The 23,210-nt window shown below is 43.4% G+C and overlaps 1 protein-coding gene across 2 annotated transcripts in view; it reads left to right on the forward strand.

Annotated features, from left to right (window-relative positions):
- The window catches only part of KCNAB1 (potassium voltage-gated channel subfamily A regulatory beta subunit 1), a 380,466-nt gene that overhangs the window by 253,960 nt on the left and 103,296 nt on the right, over window positions 1-23,210 (forward strand). For both annotated transcript variants that reach the window (XM_004755616.3, XM_004755617.3), the window contains exon 2: window positions 12,881-12,924. In XM_004755616.3, coding sequence (XP_004755673.1) covers window positions 12,881-12,924 — 44 coding nt within the window. The remainder of the gene's footprint in view (window positions 1-12,880; window positions 12,925-23,210) is intronic.

Here is a 23,210-nt window from a genome sequence, read left to right on the forward strand (position 1 = left end):
AGTTTCATAGGTTCTCTCATTTTTTTTTTCCTAGAAGTTTTGTAGTTTTAAGTTTTACATTTAGCTGTATGATCCACTTTAGTTTTTGTATAAGGCATGAATTTTGTATCAATGTTCATTTTCTTATATATAAACTGTTGTTGCAGCACCATTTCTTGCAAAGAATATCCTTTCTCCATTGAGTTGTCTTTGCACCCTTGTCAAAAATCAGTTGACTATACTTATGTGGGTCTATTTCTGGCCTGTTTATTCCACTCCACTTACTGTCTATTCTGTTCCATTTATATGTGCTTCCTTCTTTTTAGCAAGACCACATGACTTTGATCATCAGAGCTTTATGTTAAATCTTGAAATTGGGTAGTGTGAATCATTCTAACTTTGCTCTTTTTATTTATTTTATTTTTTAAAGATTTTTAATTTATTCATTGTGACAGAAAGAGTATAAGCAGTGGGGAGAGGCAGAGGGAAAGGAAGAGGGAGAAGCAGTCTCCTTGCTGAGCAGGGAGCCCAATGTGGGACTCGATCCCAGGACCCTGGCATCATGACCTGAGCTGAAGGCAGACGCTTAACAGACTGAGCCACTCTGGTACCCCCAATTTTGCTCTTTTTAAATTGTTTTGCATATTCCAGCTTCATCACTTTGCCATATATATTTGAGAATTACCTTGATATCTATGAAACGTATTGCTGGGATTTGAATTAGACTTATATTTACTTCAAACATCAAACTGACTAGAATTGACATCTTAACGGTATTGCTTTGCAATCCATCAACAGGGTATATCTCTCCATTTAGTTAGATCCTCTTTGATCTTTAGAGTGTTCTGTCACTTTAGCATATAGATACTGTCCCTGTTTTAACAGATGCATAAATACATATTTCATTTTTAGGTGGCTATTGTAAATACTGTTGCTTTTTTAAAAATGTCAAATCCCAATCGTCCATTGCTAGGCATACACTTGCTAAATTCACTTATTAATAGCTCTAGGAGGTTTTTGGTAAATTCCTTGGGATTTTTCTCCAGAGACAATCATGCTGTCTGTGACATTGAATAGGACGATTAAATCTTAATAGTCACTCTAAACGCAAAACAATTAGAACTAAAATAATAAGTAACTCTGGAAGTTCACATCAGGGAGGTAAAAAAAAAAAAGGCTTCTCAGACTTAGTCACTTGAACATTCACTTAGTGAAATATTTATTTGTACCTCATGGTGCAAAGTGTAAAGAGGTAGTAAGTCATAAATCAGGCATGGCTCCTATCAAGTACTGGGTAACTGAGAAAGGGAATAAGACATGAGCAATAGTTACTGCATACATAAAGAGGTGATAAGGATGATCAAAGAGCAGGAGAGAATCTAGGGGTGGAAGAGCAGGTAGGAGGCCATTAGGCTTAATGATCTGACCAGATAATGCCTATGGACTAGTAGGATGGAAGTAGTTTAAATTCCAGGCTGACGGGAAGAAAGAGTAAGATTGAGACTGAACACAGAAGTAGACCTCAGTCCTGACTCCCCTTCTAGCCCAGTTCCAGGCTCTGTGGCTTCAAATCCCAGAGGACAGGACTTGGCCCTCCCAGTGACCGCAGATGAGCTGGTGGGGGAGACGGAAAGAGGGGAAGACGGAAGGTATAAGTGGGGATCAAACGCATCCTGCCAAGCAGTTTCCTAACCACCAGCCTCCTGTGACATTTGAAGAAGCAGTCCTAACCCTACACTGGTTGAAAGAAGAGTGAAAGTCCTCAATATTGACTGTTGTCCCTCCACTCAAGGAGGGCGAATGGGAGAGGGAAGCTGTATGCAGTGAAACAAGATGCCGAGGACCAGAGCTCGAATTCAAACCCGTGTGGTATCTGTGTGGTAACAGCTCGCACTTCGAGAGCATTTCTCGTGTGCCAAGCACTGCCTTAAATGCTTTAATCCTCACAAAAGCCCTCTGAGGTAGTTGCTGTTATTATCACCAGGAACAGATGGGGCACAGAGAGATTCTATAACTTTCCCGAGGTCTCAGTGATAGGAGGTTGGTAGAGGCGCTCTGCTCTGCCTTGTACTCTGCCACCACACGACGGCGGCCAGTGTTTGCCAGTTAACTCCAGAGCCTCGCTAGTCAACAGGAGCGAAGCAAACACATGATGATGCATTCTTCCACTACCGCCAGCAGTGGCTTCAGAGCCCCCACCATGAGCAGCCCTGCACACCTGCTCTTCCCCCAGCATAGGGCTGGGCATTGGAAATAAAAGATGCATTAGACACAGTCCCTGCCCTCACAGAACTCAGTCTAGAAGGAGAAACAGCGTGGTACAGAAGGAGTGGAATATGCACTGTGATGTATGGCCCCGCCCCGACGGCAGATGGAAAAGATGCGAACACACAGAGAAAACAGACATTACCTTTCCACTCCTCTGTCAAGGAAAGTGAAAGGCAAACTCGTGCATTGTGGCTGAAAGCATTTCCTTTTGATGAAGTGCATATCTAAACACCAACATTCCCCTCAGTCAGGTCCATACCTCGGTCTCCATCATGTTGCTGACTTGGCTTTCTCTTGAGAAAGTCACAGATGAGCCCACAGTACAGGGAACCACAAAGATGTGGAGCGTGTAGCTCCTACCTCAGATGCTTTTTTGTTTCCTTTTGCCTTTGAAAGCTGCGCAGCTCATTACAGTGGAAACAAATCATAGCTCTCTCACAGACTGGCTGCCAGGAAAAGCTTTACCTTCGCTTCATCTTGTGGAATTTCTTTGAAAATAACTCGTCACCACTGGGGGAAGAAAACTTTGAAACCTTTCTATTTTCTCTTCTTAGCTTTGGAAATGGCAAGTATGAGTATGATTTTTCATAAGAAAGTATGATTATTCTGTCACGAGGAGAGATGTGATCCCGGATGAAATGTGGAATGGGCAAAGTGCGTTCCCCCCTTTGGGGGGGCTGCTTCCTTCATCAAGCTTCCTTCTTTCCCCCAATGCCCACTTCATTTCCCCTTCCATCTCTCCCAGATATTTAGTGCCTTCTTTCTTGATCATTCCTTCAAATCTCTCCAAGGTGATGTGGGGAAAAGGTTAGCATCTCTTTCACACTAAGGTGTAAGTGACTGGCAATAGTTAACAGCCGGGCCTTTTAAACTGGGACAGCAGAGTGTGCCCATGTTGGGACCGACATAGCACACCTTTGAGACAATAGACCAGCTTAAATATTTAGGAAGAAACATCATTTTCTATTTAAACAAGCACAGATGCATGAAATGGAATATGAAATGGCTGAAGCAATGAATCACAGGAAAGTGAACTATTATACAAGAAATATTGTGCACGAGACAAGCCACTTCTTGCTAAGGCTTCAGAGCCCCAAGGCTGGCAAATCCTCCCCTCTCCTCTCTCTCCTTCCCCAGTGGGTAAGCGCCGCAGTCCCCACGTCTGCAGGTGGGTGGGTGGGTAGGGCCTATAATGCAAGACCTCAGAGTCAAGGATTTATATCCAAGCAGAGATAACACAAGCAGTGGATCTGAATTTGGAAATAAATCCAGTAAGAGCCTAAGGAATATTTTTTGACTCAACTAAAATGAAACAAATAAATAGATACACTAAAACATCAACACTTTCAACAGCATTATACACATTTGAAATAGGAGCAGTGGGGTTTGCCGTATTTAATTTTGCTTTCAAATATTTTTCAGGAATGTCTCTGTTCCCAGTTTGAAAGAGATGCTTGCAAACTTCCATTACTTTGTGGCAGATGAATGCTCAAAGGCATTTTTAAACAACTTTTATCTTTTATTTGCATCCAAGAGTCTTGGTGCAGAGGCCCCTCTAGCAGTCCAGTGAAGCCTAGACTCCTCAGAAAAAGAACTTTTAAGTACATAACATGAAGTACACAGAATTCCAATTAAATTGAAACGAAATACAGTTCAAAATATCTAAAATCTAAATTGTAGCTTAGTAAAACATGCATTTCCTTACTAATATATTAAATAACAAGCTCTAAGGGCAAGTCGAATCCTGCAATTTCCAAGGATGATGAGTGTAAATGGTGAATGCAAATAATTTTTTGAGCTCTCTGAAACAACTGTGATGTGACATTGAAATGCCTGTAATTCCTACTGGAGGCAGGGTCACAGGTGATGTGAGTACTTCCGTGATTTGCTGCCTACATTCATAATTGCCAGAGATGCTCAGTTTCGGTAAGAAATTAGTGAAAAAGAGAAAAGTCTTGTTTCCATTTCACATTCATGAACCTCCAAATTCTATGCCCCTGACATAAAGATTCTAGATTCTTCTGATTTGGAACTCTGAGTTTTTTATTTCCAGGTGTTTAGAGGTCTTGGGTCTTTGACACAGTAAAAGCAGAGTAACTTCTAGATAAGCAGTAACTAGACATGGAGGAGCATTTCTCAATTCCACCCCCCTCCCCCCTTCCCCACCACCTGCAGAATACCTAAGTTTGTGTAGCCCTATCCACATAACCTTCTGTCCCATCTCCATTTCCCCGCTCCTGGGGATCCCAGAAGAACCATTCGAAATTCCTCAGATTCGCATGACTTCTCAAACTGCCTTTGCCAACACAATGCCACCTTCTCTTTTGTCTCCCTTATAACTATCTCTATCCCCCCATTTTCCAGTTTTCTAATGATTCTCGCAAAATGACTCATGATTTGCATATAATAGATTCAGGATGGTTGCCATGTCTAAGCATCATGTCTAAGCACAAAGAAGTTCAAAAGGTTGGGGAAGCAGGTCTTGCCAGTCCCAAAGGTGGCCTCCTACCGGCTTCAGTACCAGAACCAGAACCCCACCAGAGTCCATGTTTGAAACACCAGTTCTAAGAAATAAGGGCAGAAAGCAACTGGCATTTATTGAACACTGAAACATGCTGGGACTGGCGCTGCATCCTTATTTTCTCACTTAATCATCAAAAATAAAAAAGTAGTAGGCTATTAATAACTGCACACATGACTAAGGAAAGAAGTTTAAAGGGCCTAAGGAACCCGCGCAAGGTCACCGGCAGCTAGCACGGTCACCTGCGCCTGTGCGTCGGGGGCGCCAGCCTGACTCCCACCCCCAGGGCTGCTGAGATGACTGCTGCGGGCTCACAGCAGTCCCCTCAGGGCTGAACAGGAAAGGGCCTTCCTCTGTCCTCCGGGGACTGGATCTCTCTGCAGCCCTCAGCCCTGCGGGCCACTCCTGCCCTCTGAAACTGTCCCCACCTTTGCCTTTCACACCCACACTTTGCCTTTCTCCATCTCCGCCACTCCTCCGTCTCCTTTGTCAACACACTTTCTGCCACCTAGCATGATGGAGCTTCTCAGGGCTGGGCCTTGGCCATCTTCTCTGACCACTCTTTCCCTGGGCAGCTGGCCCCAGCCCTTGGCGCCTATTAACTTCCATACCCAGAACACCTTCTCCCTATTCTGAGCTCTGGGCAACTAGCTTGGGTATCTCATGCATATCTCTTTTCCCAAATGCCCAAAGGTGATTCAAAACCCTCTATTTCTTGAATGAACCCTACTTCAGTGAAAAGCACCCGGCTTTACCTAGCTGCCTGAGTCAGAAATCTGAGAATGGCCCATTACTTCTCTTTCTCTTTCACCCTCATATTCAGTCAAACCCCAGGTCCTCTAGATTTTGCCTAAGAATACCTGGAATCTTCCCCATTCTCCTATCTTTGCCGAACCAGAATTCAAGGTACAGTCATTTCTCATCAGGATTCACAAAGTAGCCTTCTAACTCCTCCTTTTGTCTTCCTTTTAATCCTTTCCTCTGTTTAAGTTTTTCAGTGGTTTTCCATAACTCCTTCATACTCAGATCAAAATCGGTAACATAATCTAACCCGTCAGATGATGTTTGATCTTCCTCCCGTGACTCCCCGCTGCCGCCCGGAGTGACTCTGCACTCTACTCTTCTACTGGCCTGTACTTCTTTTCGTTCTTCAGTGACCTTCCAGCCTCTGAGTATTTGCACGTGTTCACTCTGCTTAGAAGGCTAAATCCCTATTCTTTTCATTAAAGTATTTTCTAGTCCTCCTTTGGATCTCAAGTTAAATGCTGCTTCCCTAGAAAACTTTTCTTAACTGTCCAGATCAGGTCAGCTTCTCCAACATCCCAACTGTATACTGAGGTAGTGTTCTTTTATCAAATAATTAACTAAATAATTTAACTAATTATTAAATATTAAATTATTACTAATAATAATTGATAATATTATTAATATTAATTATTTAAATATTAAATGTTATTTAAATGTTTATTTGAATGTTTAAATAATAATCATTATTTAATTAAATAATTAACTAATAATTTAGTATCTGTTTCCCCCTCTATTATGTAAGCTCCGTGAGAAAAGCTACTATCTGATCCTCAGCCCATCCCCACCCCTAATACAAGGCTTAGTGTGTGGTTGACCCTTGGTATACCACTGTTGAACCAATTAATTACTTACAGGGGGTCTCTTTCTGCCATACTTCTCTAGACCTTTCTAGAATCTACAGGTTAGCACATGATTTTGTATATTCAGTGAAAATATGAATCTAGTTGGAATTTACAACTGACAAATGACCTAACTGCTTAAATCAAAGAATCTGATAAAATCCTATTCTACTTTGTTGCTACTTAAATGAAAGTAAGAATGAAACAAAGTTTCATTGTGCTGCTTGTCAGTGTCTGTTTTCAAAATGCATGGCTACATCATTTTTTGTGCCTGGTGGTTTCCAAACGAGTCATTATTGGCTTCTCAACAGAGATGAATGGTGCCCTCCTAAATGTTATTACCATTTGTAGTCACCTTCATGGCTGTCAAAATTTGTGTTCTTATGCAACTATCAAAACCAGCTGACCAACAGATGAACATGCCTTTGGCTCTGAATTTTTCAAAGAAGTTTCAATGTACATTTCTTTAAATAAAAAAGAAAAATCCATGTACCCCAGATTTGACTAGTAGCTTCCTGGTGGGGGCACCACAGATTAGCACAATGTGATTTAGAAGGATTAGTAAAACCGTTCCAACAGATGAGACAGCAGGTGACAAAATGACCTGAGCACATGAAAACAAGTCAAACTGAACTCACATACTTTTAAGTCATGTCGCTAGTCCCAGGTAATATGCTGCTTTCTTGGTCAAATGCAAGATACCTATGTCAGTGAGCTGCTCCTCTTTTCTGAGCAGCTTACAACTGGGAATAATGTCTAAGACACACCTGTTCAGGAGAAAGCAATTTAAGATAAGACATTTGTGCTGCCGGTTTCTGCTTTTAGCACCTGTGATTTGTAAAGGAGCTACAAGCCTCACAGTGGCTTGTGAGACTGGGCCTGATGCTTGATTTCAGTTCTTACCATTATTGCCTTAAAAAAAAAAAAAAAAGCCTGGGGCACCTGGGTGGCTCAGTGGGTTAAGCTTCTGCCTTCGGCTCAGCTCATGGTCTCAGGGTCCTGGGATCGAGCCCCACATCAGGCTCTCTCCTTGGCGTGGAGCCTGCTTTCCCCCCTCTCTCTGCCTGCCTCTTGGCCTACTTGTGATCTCTCTGTCAAATAAATAAAATCTTAAAAAAAAAAAAAATTTAAAAAAGCCTGATGGATGCGTCACACAATGACACGAGGAATTCTGACTGCCTCTGTCACAGAATTAACCATTGGCCTAAGATGAGTTCAGCCTTGTATTCACAGAGGGGATGAACCTGCCCACAGGGGTTGGGGGAGGGGGTGCAGGGAGAGGCAACCTTGGTGTTCTCAGGAAGCTGTATCTCTTTTCCAGATAACTCTTTACTGAAGCTTTGATTTAAGATTTAGGGTTTCCTGAATCTGACTGACAAAGCTAAGTGTCCTGTGCCCCCATACTGATGTCATTCATTTCTAATATTAGCAGCAGAGCAGGCCAGGTTTGCCCGGGAAAGAGGAGCTTTTATTTTGAGTTGAACAGGAGCAGATACTAAAAATGAACACAGTGAGACTTCCTTCTGGCATATCTGACACAGATAAAATAGGTAAACCGGTGCAATGAAACTATTTTGACTCAAAAGGGAGAGGGATTCAATCTAATTAGGAATTTGATGTACTTACAGAATTTTTATGTAGCCTCAATTGTGTGAATGCTGAGGAATTAAACAACAAAATGAAATTCTAGAAAGTTGTTTTGTTGCACACAGTCACATGACATCATGAAGTAGTCATGAAAATTCCATATGTGGGATGGAGAAGGTTCCAAGGCATCTGTTAGAGCCTAGCATGCTATGTAAACTTTGCCATTATTTGGTGTTATAACCATGCAAACAAGCTTTTGATGATATAGTTTGTACTCACTAGATCAAATATGTCCAGTATTGGGGCTTCTGTTATCTATCATCTCTCTCTCTCTCTCTACCTATCTATCACCTGTTATCCAGCAAAGCTTAAATGGGTCAGAATAGCTGGACTATTGCCACATCTCCATTTAGTGTTGTATAGACATGAACAGAGGCAGAAGGATGCAGAGGCACCATGGGTAATCACAGAAATTGTGTTGGAGTTCTATGAGCTGAACTGGAGGGAGCCAGCTCCTCCTATCTCCTACATCTGCAGAGTGAGAAGCATCATCACGTGTTGAGAATGTCTTGCATGGTAGAAGTCTCACAGAGACTCAACCCTGGACAAAGTAAAGGCTTTTGTCCATATCTGGTCAAGTCCATGTCTGGACTTCACGACAGAAAATGCTTCTCGCTTTTAAAACAACCGCTTTAAAAACAAACTCTCATTTTAAAAACAAGCACCTGGGTGGCTCAGTAAGTTAAGTGTCTGCATTTGGCTCAGGTCATGATCCCAGGGTCCTGGGAGCAAGTCCCACATCGGTCTTCTCTGCTCAGTGGGGTGTCTCCTTCTCCCTCTGCCTGCCACTCCCCCTGCTTGTGTGCTCGCTCGCTCTCTCTCTTTCTCTGCCACATAAATGTTTAAAAAGAAAAAATGAACCAACCAACGGAGTTTGGTAACCATTCCCTCTAGAGGGTGAAGATATTTAGAGAGAGTTAAAATAAAAATATCGAGACTCAATGAGGGATCTATCACCTCTCTATAAATATTTGTCTGTCAGGAAAATTTTCACATAGTACAAAATCTTCTAAGGCTTTCATTCTAGAAAAGCTGGCCTGAGTGTTTAAACATCAGGGGCAAGAAAGTGGGCTACGTTTAGTACTTGCTATTTTGCAGTTTGTTTTTGCTGACAATTCTCAAGTATTTCAAGTTTGGGTTTCCAAACCCATAGCAGAGTGATCATCATCTTCCTGAGTCACTGTCATAAGGAAAATAGGGCAGGTTTCCCCACCTTGGTGCTGGGACATTGCTTGGTAAGTACTCAGCAACATAACCTTGCCCTATTTCATTTGCTAGGAAAATCTCTCACTCTGCATAGTTTTCTGTACTCCCTGTTGTTCTCAAAATTGTGGAAAGATTAAAATTACATGAAAATCCTTACTAGGATCTTCCCATGACACCTACATAGTGACACAAATACAGGTCTGAGATAGCTCCTTCATATGTTCCCCCAAGACTTCTAGGCGAGGACACACCCCACTGTATTATAATGACATGGTTGCTTTTCTGTGCCCTTCAGTAAAGGCATAGGATAGGGGCACCTGGATGGCGCAGTTAAAGATGTGCCTATGGCTCAGGTCATGATCCCAGGGTTCTGGGATCAAACCCCATATCAGGCTCCCTGCTCAGCAGGGAGGCTGCTTCTCCCTCTCCCTCTGCCTATTGCTCCCCCTGCTTGTACACACCCTCTCTCTTTTTCAAAAAAGTAAATTCTTAAGAAAGAAAGAAAGGGTAGAGGATAAAAAAATTCCTTGGAGGTGAGAACCCTAATGGGTTCCTCTCTGTATTCCCATGACCTGCCCAATGCATGGAACATGATAGCCTCCCAGTAAGTCTTTACTGGTGCATCAGTGTTGAATATCTCTACCTGGAAGACTGCTACACACTATGTGGTTGACCCTTGAACAACGTGAAGGTCAGAGACACAGACAACCTATTGTTTGTTGGAAAACTTTCTGATAACATAGTCCACACAGACTTTGTATATTATAGGCATTATATACTGCATCCTTACAATAAAGCAAACTAAGATTATGTTAAGAAAATCATATGAAAGAGAAAATACATTTACAGTATTATATTTATTTTAAAAATCCATATGTAGTGGACCCAGGCAGTTCAAATCTGTGTTGTTCAAGGGTGAACTGTACTGATGTTTTAAATTCTATATTTTAATTTTTAAGTATTTTGTGTTTATGTATATAGTTACTTTTTTTGTTTGTTTGTTTTGGTGTAGTCTTTTTTTCTTCTCCCTACTATATAGCTTTTGTTCTAGATTCCTGTCCTTTAAAATCAGTAGACTTTAAGACTAAAAGAGAAATCCTCAGATTTTATATTCTGTGGCTTTCTGAGAAACTACTAAAAGAATACTTTCTCATGCAAATGATTTTCATGGGAGAAGTCCAGTAATTTCTCTCCTCTTTAGTAGTTCAAAATATTTTTCACACATTCCTTTATGCAATAGTTTTCTTCCAGGTGTCTTTAACCCGCTTCAAATGGGAAAATGTAGCACTAGGTCTGTGAGAGGGGAGCAGAGTCAGAAGGCACCCAAAATAATTGTGCTTTGCATTTGTCTGCTGTATGACGCCTTAGCATACATTGTCATGTTCCAGTCCCACAGACCTGATGCCAGGTGAATGGCCCAGGCATGTGTAATAGCTCATCTTCCTAGTGAAGAAATTGAACCCCAGAGGAAGGAAGTGATTTCTCCAAGCTTCCCTGGCTAATTTCAACAATAGGTCAGAAACCTGCATCTTTCACCTCTTTGCAATGTGATGCACTTTGGACGAGGCTATGAAACTAAATGTGTTGCTTAGGTGGCATTTTATAGACAAGAATAATAAACAGAGGGGAAAAACAGATGCAAAAGTGAGATCGCTGTAGTTACTACTCTAAAGACAGCAGACTGTGCAAGCATCGAGAGAGCACCTGGAAGAACTGAGTTCAGCAGCAGTTGGAAATGTCTGTGCTGTTTCACTTGAGGTAGAAGAGGTGGGGGCAGTAGGGGGCGGGGGTGGGGTGGGGAGTGTTCTCAGAAGAGCATCTGACCAGAGGGTAAAGGATACACTTTGCTACCATGTTTCAATTATTTAAGCTGTCACCTCCTCACATTAGACCCCTATAAAATTCTAGGAGGTGTTCTCTCTGAGACTTTGATCTCTTCCATGACAGCTGTGAGGCAGATGGCAGGAAGATGGGGTGGGGGTAGGTCTCCACGGGATACCTTACCATGTAGACTAACGCTCCTCGTTCTCTATTTAAAGAGTGGAAATGTATTTCCTCTTCTTGACAAGCTTTCAGGGGTGAAAAGCAAAAGGATGGATGAGGGGGGGAAACCTATCATTTCAAAAATCTTGTAGCAATTTTATGTAGCCTTTGATAAAAAAAATAATATAATGGTCCTCTACTTCTGATGGTTTGACTTAAGGTCTTTGACTTTGTGATGGAGGGGAAGCCATGTGCATTCAGTAGAATTCAAACTTTGAATTTGAATCTTTTCCCAGGCTAGCAATATATGGTAGGTTACTCTCTCATGATGCTGGGCAGGAGGTCACAGTTCCCAGGCAGCCCTGCGATCAAGAGGGTAAACAGCCAATACACTTAAAACTGCTCTATACCCATTCAACCACTCTTTTTTTTTTTTTTTTCAGTATTGTAGTCAATAAATTACATGAGGCACTCAACACCTTATTATAAAAAAGGCTTTGGGGGCACCTGGGTGGCTCAGTGGGTTAAAGCCTCTGCCTTCGGCTCGGGTCATGGTCTCAGGGTCCTGGGATGGAGCCTTGCGTCGGGCTCTCTGCTCAGCAGGGAGCCTGCTTCTCTCTCTCTCTCTCTGCCTGCCGCTCTGTCTACTTGTGATCTCTGTGTGTCAAATGAGTAAATAAAATCTTAAAAAAAAAAAAAAAAGGCTTTGTGTTAGATGATTTTGCCCAATGGTAGGATACTATAAGTGTTCTGAGCACATTTAAGGTAGGTTAGGTTAATCGATGATGTTTGGTGGTTAGAGGAATTAAATGTATTTTCACCTTATGGTATTTTCAACTTAGGCTGGGTTTCTTAGGACATGGCCCCACTGCAAGTAAAAGGATATCTGTAATATAGTTTATTTTTATTTATTTATTTATTTTTTTAAAGATTTTATTTATTTATTTGACAGAGAGAGATCACAAGTAGGCAGAGAGGCAGGCAGAGAGAGAGGAGGAAGCAGGCTCCCTGCCGAGCAGAGAGCCCCATGCGGGACTCGATCCCAGTACCCTGAGATCATGACCTGAGCCGAAGGCAGCGGCTTAACCCACTGAGCCACCCAGGCGCCCCTGTAATATAGTTTAAACAGCCTAAATGATCATCTTGAATTTGTTCTTGTAATAATCCCCAACTATCAGTAATAATACTCTGTTTTAGAAGTCAGTTTATTAGTTACTTGGCCAACAAATATTTATTAAGGATTCCCTGTGTGTCAGGCTCTGGGGATGAATAATAAATGAATAAGGAATGACTGGTTGATGTATGAGATACAAATTTTGCCCTTAAGGAATTCATGTTCTAGAAAGAGAGAAAATAAATTTGTAAACAAATTCATAAAGATCATTCAGAGCTGAAAAGCTGCGTTTTGGGGGGTCCGTTTTCATCTTGTGCTGAACCTGAGCACACTTTGAGTCTCCTAGCCCCCGAATGGAGATGAAAGACTCTTCCCAAGACCATAGACCTGCACCTGCAGCTCTGCCTCTATCACAACTCTAGTCAAGATCAATGTCAAAAGTGAGAAATAGTATTCATAGTTCAGTGTGTTTCACTGAGAAAGTCATGACCATATGTTGCTTTATTTTTATTCCAGGAATCTTGGAAAATCAGGACTCAGAGTTTCTTGCTTGGGTCTTGGTAAGTACCAGGGGTATATCATGTGTGTGTGTGTGTGTGTGTGTGTGTTGGGCGGGGGTGATTGGGAAGTAGGAGACTGGGGAGAACACCAAAAGAGTGACTGGGATCACGTTGAGACCCAGTCTCAGGTGAGGAGGGGCTTCCTGACCAGAACTGACCCACTTCCTCTGAGCCTTTCCTGCCCAACACAGCCTTCTCCCTCTTTACACCCAAAGGGGCGCTGTGGCCATGATGCCTCATGGAGTCCATCAAGAAGAAATAAATCTGATACTAAAGCACACCTTAGAGGGAGAAATTTATGTGTTTCATGTGTAGCATGTGTAGCAAATGCGAAGAAAACCTTTGTATGCATTGCATGCTCACCTCACCTGTAGCTTCATCTGAATCTTTTTCTATCCTTATTTTCCCTTTGCCTAATTTACTTACTTATTTTTCTATACTGTTGTATATTTTATGTACTTTTATAATGTACCTTTAGTACTCTCAGGACAAATTACAAATTGTATGTGTGTGTGTGTGTATAAATATAAATTTTCCTCCAAGAAAATGTAAATATTTAAAGAAGAATAAGTTGAGATGGCAGTGGTAACAACATGAGGATGATCTGAAACAGTGATGTCTGTGTGTGAGACTTGAGGAGATATAAGGCTTCCAGATTTCTCCCAGATATGGAAAAAAGCAGCCTTGGTGTTTGAGTCTTTCCACACCATAAGGACTATTCCTGTAACCGAAGAGAGTCTAGATTATGATGGTAGCTGAGGCAATGATGAGAAGTGGTCAGATTATGGCTCTGTTTTGGAGGCAGAGGCTGGCAGGATCTTTGATTCTTCATGGAACAGAGGACAAAAAAGAAGAGGCAAAGATGACTGGGGGTCAGGGGAGGGGATTTCTTGAACAGAAGAAAGGATGGAATTCCCAGTAAATGGGGTGTGGGAGAATGAAGAAGGGGAGCTTTAGAAAGGGGGAGATGAGAAGATTGATTTTTGGGATGTAATAAGTTTCAGATACCTGTTAGATATCCAAGACAAAAAAGGTCGAGTAGGTAGATGGATATGTGAATCTTGACTTTAGAAGAGAGATGTGGGCTAAGAGCATGATGACTTGAAAGTCCTCAACATGTAGATGCTGTTTAAGCCACAAGACTGGACGAGAACACTATGGGAGTGAGTAGGGATAACACATGGGAGCAGATGGTCTGAGACCTGGGAAGTCCAACATTAAGGAATCGGGAAAATGAGCAACAGTCAATAAAGAAAACTGGAAAGATGCAGCCAATGTGGCAGGCAGAGAAGCAGGAGAATGTGGAGTCCTGGAATCCAGGTGAAGAAACTTTAATAGGAGGATGGAGTGGCCAACCCTGTTAAAGGCGGCGCATAGGTAAGCAAGATGAGGGTCAGGAATTGATTGTGTTGCAGCAGGGAGGTCACTGATGACTTTGAAAAGATCATTGTTTAGGGGTAGAGAGCTCACGCATGATTAGAGTGGGTTCAAGAGAGCAAATGGGTTCCAGAGAATAGCTGATGACTACTCATTTGATGACTATTTCTGTAAGAGGAAACAGAAAGGAGGGGCAGCTGGCTAGGCCGACAGAGTCAGAGAGAGTGCTTTTACACATGGAAGATATGACAGCATATCTCTATGCTGATGAGGACGTCCTTTGGGAGGGAAAAAAAATGATGTAGGAGAAGACAGAAAAATACCTAGAATGATTTCTCAAGACACAAGACGACAGTATCGTGAAAGCAGGCCGAGTACATGGGCTTTGAGTGTGGCGGGTGGTTGACTGTGGTGGTAACTCGTGGAAGTTCTCTTTTATTGCTGCTCTATTCTCAGTAGAAATCAGAAGCAAGGTCACCAGCTATTAGTGAGGATGGGAAGGTGGTGTTGAAAGTTGGATGAGAAAGAAGACATCCAGGAAAGCAGAAGAGTACATAGACCGAGGGATGCGTCACAGTGGTCTGAGAGCATTATGGGTCTGCTTGAGGTTCATGCTACCAAATCTAAAGTGAGCCTGTCTCCGTGGCTGGGTGTTTTTCCTGCAACCGCAGGATGGGGTTTCTCAAGGGCATGTGATGAAAAAGAGAAGCCAAGAAGCTGAGAGTTTAGGGAAGAGGGTGATTATAATGGTGGGCCTCAGAGTTTAAACTGATCAGAGAGGAAGATGAGGACTAGAGCCAGGAAAATGATCCATGAGTGAAATGAGGAGGTGGAGGGATAGTGGGAAATGGGTAGGACCGATGAATCGTGCAAACAAAGGGACAAGGATTGTTGGAATAAGAGCGGTAGAAACAGACCGAAGGATAAAAAGTGGTAGTTAGAAAGGGGAATGCTTGAAATTGAGATGATACATATTCAGTGTTGAGTAGCGACGAGTCTAAGGTGTGTCCGTTGGCAGAGGGTGACCGGAGTAGTGCTGAAGACAAGATCAGTTGAGAGGAGAGGTCAAAAAACTGAGAGATGAAGGTGCAGGGAGGGCTTATCTTTGGGGTCACTGAAATCACTAAAATGTGTGACGAAACTAATATTGAAGGGGCTCCTGGGTGGCTCAGTCAGTTAAGCAGCTGATTCTTGGTTTCAGCTCAGGTCACGATCTCAGCGTCCTGAGATCGAGTCTACCTCTGGCTCCACACTCAGTGGAAAGTCTGCTTCTCCCTCTGCCTCTGCCCCTCTCCCCGTAAATGCCCTCATGCTCTCTCTCTCTTTCTCATATAAATAAATAAAATCTTTTTTAAAAAAAGAAAAACTAATATTGAAGAGAGTGACAGTAAAGCCAGAGCTAAAATGTGCAAAGCATGAGCTAGAATGACTAAGGGTGGTTAAGTAACTGTAACATGGAAGCCTGGTGATGTGGGATTCAGAGCCATGGGCAGACCCTGGGGAAGGGCTGGAGGAGCCTTTCTTGGCTTTTATTGAATGAAAGTGTGGCAACCAGGGAAGGGACAGTAGTAATCGAATCAAAGGTAGTAGCGACAAATTGTGCCGCCTTTCACTGTATTTCAAAGATATTGAAGGCTATCGAAGCCTGAGGTTTTCTGACTCCCCTAAATGATGATTTGGGAGGCGAGGGTGGTTGGTCTTCATTCACCATAAATCTAAGGGAACGTGACATTTGCTTAATTGATGGCTCTGATCTTGTTACCATTTACTTGAGTTTGAAAGACTCTGGAGGTTCATTATCTGAGAGAGTCTGACCTTAGTTTTTTTGAGAATGTGTTGTATGGTAAACAATTATTTACTATTTATCATTGAAAGAAATCACCTATAAATGTAAGTTTAAAAATAGACTAGGGGTCCCTGAATAGTTTGGTTGGTTAAGCATCTGACTCTTGATTTCGGCTCAGGTCATGATCTCAGTGTCGTGAGATGGAGCCCTGACTGGGTTTTGCACTCAGCACAGAATCTGCTCGAAGGTCTCTCGCCCTCTGCCCCTCCTGCTTGTACTCTCTCTTTCTCTCTAAAATAAAAAAATCTTTACAAAAATTTTTTTAAAGAAATAGCATCATCTAAGAAAATATAAATTAAGAAATGTAGTGAAAAATCATAGAAATATCTTATAGTATCTATGGCAAAAGAAATTTAGTCAGAAGAATCTAGAAAACTCAAGCAAAAGCCCTTAAAAATAAAAAATTTAGGTGTCTATGAAGTCCCGCATGTAAATGAGTCTCCAAAGGGGAGACAGTGTTTTAAAAACAAAAACAAACAAACAAAAAAAACAGAGCGTGTGTGTGTGCGCGCACGTGCACGCACGGATTCCTTTTGCTGGTTACAGGGATACCAAGATGAAAGCAGCAAGGATGCTGCTTTCCAACTGTTCCCAGAGTCATAGGAGCTGGGCATGTGGAAACAGACACTACATTTAGCACATACCGTAATGGAGAAAAGAAAATGAATCAAGCATGAGGAGAGTCTCCTAAAGAATTTGGGACAACTTCACAGGGAATGTGCTGCTTGAGTTGAGACTTGAAGTCGTCAAATGGAGAGAGAGGGTGAAGGATTCCGGGTAGACGGAGCAACGTGAGCCTGGGACACCGCATGGAGCAGTGGGTACTTGGGGAAACTGTGGGGTATGTGTAGAGTATCGCGAACGCAAGGTGTCTGCAAAGCGCAAGGATATGCGCCTGGAAGGAAAGCCAGGCCTGATCATGAGAACACTTGTTTGCCTTGCTAAGTCATTCAGCGTGTGCCCTCTAGGTCTCTGGTGTTTTCCAAGTCCTGAGGCTCCCAGGTCCCAAGGAAACGCTGAGGGGTGAGGCACAGACAGGGCTGACCCCCCTCACCCCACCCTCCTCGTTCTGTCAGAGGAGCTCCACTTTTTCCAAACGTAAATGTAAATATCAAAATTTTTAATGTAAATTTTGATATAAAATTTTGAAAGTAAATTTATAGTTTTAATATTAATCTATCTTGTAACAGCATATGTAATAAATGACTTGATCTTTCAGAGCAGCTTTAGGTTCTCTGTGAAATTAAGCAGAAAGGATAGATTGTTCCCTTACCCCACATACCTACAGCTCCCCCTACAACCGACATCCCACACCCGAGCGCCGCATTTGTTACAGTCCTACACTGGTATGTCATTAGAACCCAAACTGTGGTTTACTCTAGGTAAAGTCTGCTTTAGGTATCTGTATGTCACCTGGCGTCGTATGCTCTGTGGGTTTGGTCATGATATGTAGTTATCATTGTAGTATCACACAGATAATCTCCCTGCCCTGAAAATCCTAAGTGCTCTGCTTATTTTTCTCTCCCTCCCCCACCCTTTGGCAACCACTGACTCTTTTTCTATCTCCGCAGTGTTGTGAGTTCTAGAATTTCATACCCTATAGACACCCCACAGTATGTAACCTTGTCAGATTGGCTTCTCTCACTTAGCAATGTGTGTTTACGATTCCTCTCTATCTTTTCACAGTTTAATAGCTGATTTCTTTTTAGTGCTTTCTATTCCATTTTGAAAGGAGGAATAAAACCATCTTTCTGCCAGAAACAACAACAACAACAACAACAAATTTTTTAAAAACACCCCGTGAAAGCCATTTCAATGCTTGGATCAGCAGCAGGACATCAGCAAATGTAGCAGACTTGTTTCTGACAGCAGCATATAGCTAGATAGAGGGAAAGAGTTGAAAATGGAGACATGGAGATGAATTCGGAGTCAGGGGACGAGGAGGTTGTGCAGGAGGCATTAAAGAGCTGCAGGAAAGGGGCGCCTGGGTGGCTCAGTGGATTAAAGCCTCTGACTTTGGCTCAGGTCATCGCCTCAGGGTCCTGGGATCAAGCCCCACATTGGGCTCTCTGCTCAGCGGCGAGCCTGCTTCCCTCTCTCTCTCTCTGCCTCTCTGCCTACCTGTGATCTTTGTCAAGTAAATAAATAAAATCTTAAAAAAAAAAAAAAAAAAAGAGCTGCAGGAAGGAGGAGATCATTCGGGAGGAAGAACAAATGGGACTTGGCAACCTGGCGATGCAGGATGAGACGTCTCCCTGAGCAGAGGAGGGGGCCTGGGTTTGTGGATGGGGCATCATGGTGGAAGAGCTATCATCTCAGAAGGAAGAAATGCAAGAGGAACAGTAAGAGGAAGCATGGCTCAAAGAAGCAGGAGCCTTGTGGGGGCAATGACCAGAGAGCCTGTCAACTTCTGGCTTCAGAGATCTAGTGGGCATAGGGAGTGCTGGAAATACAGACCCAGGAACTTCTAGCAATGGCAAACCCAGGCTTATCATTGAGGTCACCTGCATATATGGAGGACTGAGTTATTTGGACGGGTTTAGGGCACCCTGCCTCATAGAGTGTACCAGGCTGTATGCTCCCTGAGAGCAGAGACCGAGTTTTTTTCCCCTACACCCCTATTGTACTCTTAGCAGAACAGAGTATCCAGCAAATTGTAGGCACTCTCTATTTATTGAATGAATGACAGGCTAAATGGACCAATGGCTAAGGAATGGCAAAAAGCCCACGGAATCTTAGTGAAGATCTAGCTAAAGTTAGGGATCATAAGTAGCTGGGGTCCAGCCAGCCCAGTTCTTTGTTTTTTTCCAGCAGCATATCAACACAGACACAGAGAAGGCCAAGTGGAGGTGGGAGGTGGGGAGTGGGAAGAGGACACAAAAAGAGGTCCAACATCACAGATTGTCCCCAGAGTGCATTAGGGACCAGAGGGTCCACTGCATACACTGTGACACGCAGTCCAGGCTGGGGTGGCGCTCAGAGCCATATTTGCAGGGCTCTCCCTCCTGCAGTTAGGAGGCCTGTCTGCCCACACTGAGTTACCCCCACAAGGTCTCACATTAGCAGCAAGAGGCCTGCCTGATCCATGCCATGGGAGGTGACACACAGTGGTGAGCAGGTGCCCCTACAGGTGTTCGAAAGAGGCTGACTTAACCCTGCACTGTTCACTCTGGGAGTGTTCTCACCGCTGTGGGTGGGTGGTCCTCATTCAATCAGTTGAAGGCCACAATAGTACAAAAAGGCTGACCTTCCCCGACTAAGAGAGAAATCCTTCTCCCTCACTGCTTTGAGCTGGAACATCAGACTTTTTTGACTTTTAGACTTGAAAAGACTTTTTTTTTTACTTTTAGACTTGACTTTTAGACTTACCCTTTTTTCCTCTGCTCTTGAGTCTTCTGGCTTTTGGACTTCAACTTAAACCATGGGCTCTTCTGGCTCCCAGGCCTTCTGACTTGGACTGAATCTGCACATATGTTCTCTTGGTCTCCAGCTTGCAGATGGCAGACCTTGGGACTTCTCAGCCTCCACAATGATGTGAGCCGATTCCTTATAATAAATCCCTTTATGTATATATGTACACACATTTATATTTTTATATATATAACAAATCTATGTATAAATACAGATTTTATATTCTATTTTAAAATGTGTATTATAAATAGAAAATATGTAAGTACTTACATATAAAAAGATATGGAATAAGGAATTATATTTAAAAATTATAAGATTCTGTTTGCCCCAAGAACCCACACTTAGGGATAAATGTACTTGGCTAGTTTAGGTTTGTTTTTTTTAAAAGATTTAATTTATGTATTTGACAGAAAGATACAGCGAGAGAGGGAACACAGGCGGGGGAGTGGGAGAGGGAGTAGCGGACTCCCCACTGAGCAGGGAGCCCAACACGGGGCTCGATCCCAGAACCGTGGGATCATGACCTGAGCCAAAGGCAGATGCTTAACAGCAGAGCCACACAGGTGCCCCCATTTTGCTCATGTTTTAAAGCATCTCATAGGTGCGTGTGGCAAGCTGAGCAGCTAGAGATTTATAGGAAGTGACGCACGATATCTAAGGAGTGGGGAGCCCAGACGAAGGGATGCGTGGTCACATGCTCATTTTTTAGAAAGATATAGAATACCATCATCCCAAAGGAGGTCTGGGCTCTGCTCCGACCAGGAAGGGTATTTTATACCGCGCTACCAACCGGATGAGGTTTGGTCTGGGCTTATGTTTCCATAAGCCTCAGGGCTGTAACTCCTGGGCAGGGCAGACTCCCGTCACCCCATGCTGCCCTTTTGAGGCGACCCCTTCACACCTCACTCTGGAAGAAACAAAGTCCCAGAGTAAAATATTAAACACGGTGGGAGCCTACACTGAGTCTCTCAAGAGGTGGTTCTTCTGAGCTCTGGCTGCATATCAGGATTACCTGTGCCTTTAAAAAAAATGCAAGTAACTGGGGGTGCCTACGGTTAAAGGTCTGACTCTTGATTTGAACTCAGGTTATGACCTCAGTGTCTGAGATTGAGCCCCGCACTGTGTTGGGCTCTGCGCTAGGCTGGGGAGTCAGCTTGGGGTTCTCTCCCACTCCCTCTCCCCCACTCCACTTTCTCTCTCAAATAAATAATCTCTTTAAAAAAATAAAAATGCCGATAAGCAGCTCCCTCCAGACCTTTTGAGGAAGGCACTCCCGAGGCCCATTCCAAATGCAGGTGTTTTTAAAAGGTGGCCCTGATGATTCTGAAGTGGGGACAGGGTTAAAAGCCATTACCCCAACCAGGAGGAAGGAGATGGAGACTTGTATGAAGGGGTGCTGGGGAGCCAGCATCTATGATCCCCTTCTGCTGGCCCCTGGAGCTGGCCCGAGGCATCCCCACCTGAATGGCAGGTGCTCAGAGGAAAATCTGCTTAGCTGAGGCCTGGCCTTGGGGCTTCTCTGGAGTGGAAAGCTCCTGGGGCAAGCAGATTGGGCTCACTTCCCCTTCCATTCAGCACCTGTCACCTGGGCCTGTCTTGCCTTATACCCTTCCCTAATTGAGGGAAGCTTCCAGAGCAAAAGCAATGAATTGTAAGACTAAGCTGTGTGGGCTTCTTTTTTTCATGTGTTGTATATGTGCAGAACATTCTCCTGGCTCATCTCCCTCGGCCTTAGAGATGCTCTCACGGGACTAAGTATCTTGACACTAGGAGAACATGACATTAAATATTTAACATAGGTGATATTATTTTTGTGACATCCTTCATGAGTCTCATTCTTGTTGCCAAGGCCAATGTAAACTAGCCCCTACCTGTCATTATAACAGTGTGACAACAAGAATTTATAAAGTGCCTCTAAGACACTTGAGAAACCATTGAAAGAGTACAATGTCTTCCTTTAAAGAGTTTACCAATTTTTTTGCTTAATACAGAGTGAACTATCTTAAGACCAAAATATCCACAAAATTTAAATACTGCATGAATATTAAATGTGGACTGAAAGAATGTGGGGCTTGTCACCTTTCCTGGAACATCTACCTTGAATAATTGCCATGGGCCCTACACATTAAAATTGTAACAGGCGTTTGTATTTTTACAAGATTGTTCTAGAATACTGCTTCCACATTTCCTGCTTTCATGAATTAAATCCTTCAGAGTTGCTGACGCCCTCACTACACTCTGAATTACCAGCGAGTCCTGGCCATGTGCCTTTACCTTCCCTTCTAGAGTGTATTGGGAGCTAAGATACAGCCAGCCTGGGAGAACGGCTGCCTGATGTTCCACACGTTGCCAGAGCCATGGCCAGGGGAGAGCTGGAGGACAGAGGGCAGAGGGATCTCTAACACCCCACTGCACACTCCCCTGTGCACACACTCACCCACCATCTCCCTCAGGGCAGTTGTAAAAAAGATGAGTAACCCCCGCTTGCTACCTGTGGTTCCAAAATGAAGCCAATAATTGTAAGATCACCAGGTAGCAGGGAAGAGAAGGTCCTCCAGAGACCAGGTGTGGGTAGTTTGATGGAACAGATCATTTATATATACACATGGTCTCACACTTATGAGACGGGGAATTTGTCCTTGGAGTCACCACCCCCTGTACAAATGAGAAACATAGAGGCAAGAAGAGGGAAAATATATTGTCCAATGTCAGTGGTAGAGAGAGCAGAGCCCACATCTCCTGCCTCTGGCCCTCCACTAGCTGCCTGATTCCCACCGCCTCAGCAACCTCCAGCCTCCAAGTGCCCACAGCCTCTTCCTAGCCTCAGCTTCCTCCTGGAGAAGAGAACCATCCGACCAGGCATGGAAGGCTCCTTCCACCTCTCAAAGTCATAATGGGGGTGATCAAGTTCAGGATGAGCCCAGAGTGGTACTTGTGTGATAAGTCCTTCTTTCTGCCTTAGAACCAGAAAATGTGGGAGGCTGAACAGCTCCCTGGACTCACTCTTGAGTTAGGGTAGGCAAGAAGACAGAATGGACACCAGAGGCCACGTCTTGTGGCCCATTATCCAGAGGACTTTTCCTGGAAGAGATTTCCAAGTAGGACTGCAGCTGAGGGCAGACATTTTGTTTCTGCGTGGATGTTGTGAATGAAGCTGTGAACTCCTGACTTTCCCTCCGTGCGTATCGCCCTAAAGACGTCAGAAGTCTTGTCCATAGCTCCTGGACTCAGAAAAGAAGCTTGACTGAAGCACACCTTGTGTACATGCAGGTCTATTCATAGTGTCGCCTGTGCTTTGTCCCACACACTACATTTATAAGGTTTCTTAAACCTAGACAGCATAAAAACCCAAATGGAAGTTCAAGAAAGTTTCCTAGTTTCGGTCTGCAATACAGCTGAATTCCTCTAATCATGAGACTAAAAAAACCAGGGGAATCCGTTGGGTCGCTGTCCTGTGAAATGGAGTGTTCAGGTTAAAAGTGTGCAGAGCTACCGGAGCCACCTCTGGGAGGGCAGCACGAATGCCTGAGGGGTGACCAGCTCTGGGTCAACACATGGAGGGGAAATGTGTGGAGACTCATACCTCTGCCTTAGAGGCCTCAGTTGGTTGAAATCAGGAATAAAATCCTACTTCTTTTTACAGATGCTGAGT

Source organism: Mustela putorius, unplaced genomic scaffold (assembly GCF_011764305.1).
Source record: "Mustela putorius furo isolate JIRA1106 unplaced genomic scaffold, ASM1176430v1.1 tig00003834_pilon_pilon_pilon, whole genome shotgun sequence".
NCBI lineage: Eukaryota > Metazoa > Chordata > Mammalia > Carnivora > Mustelidae > Mustela > Mustela putorius.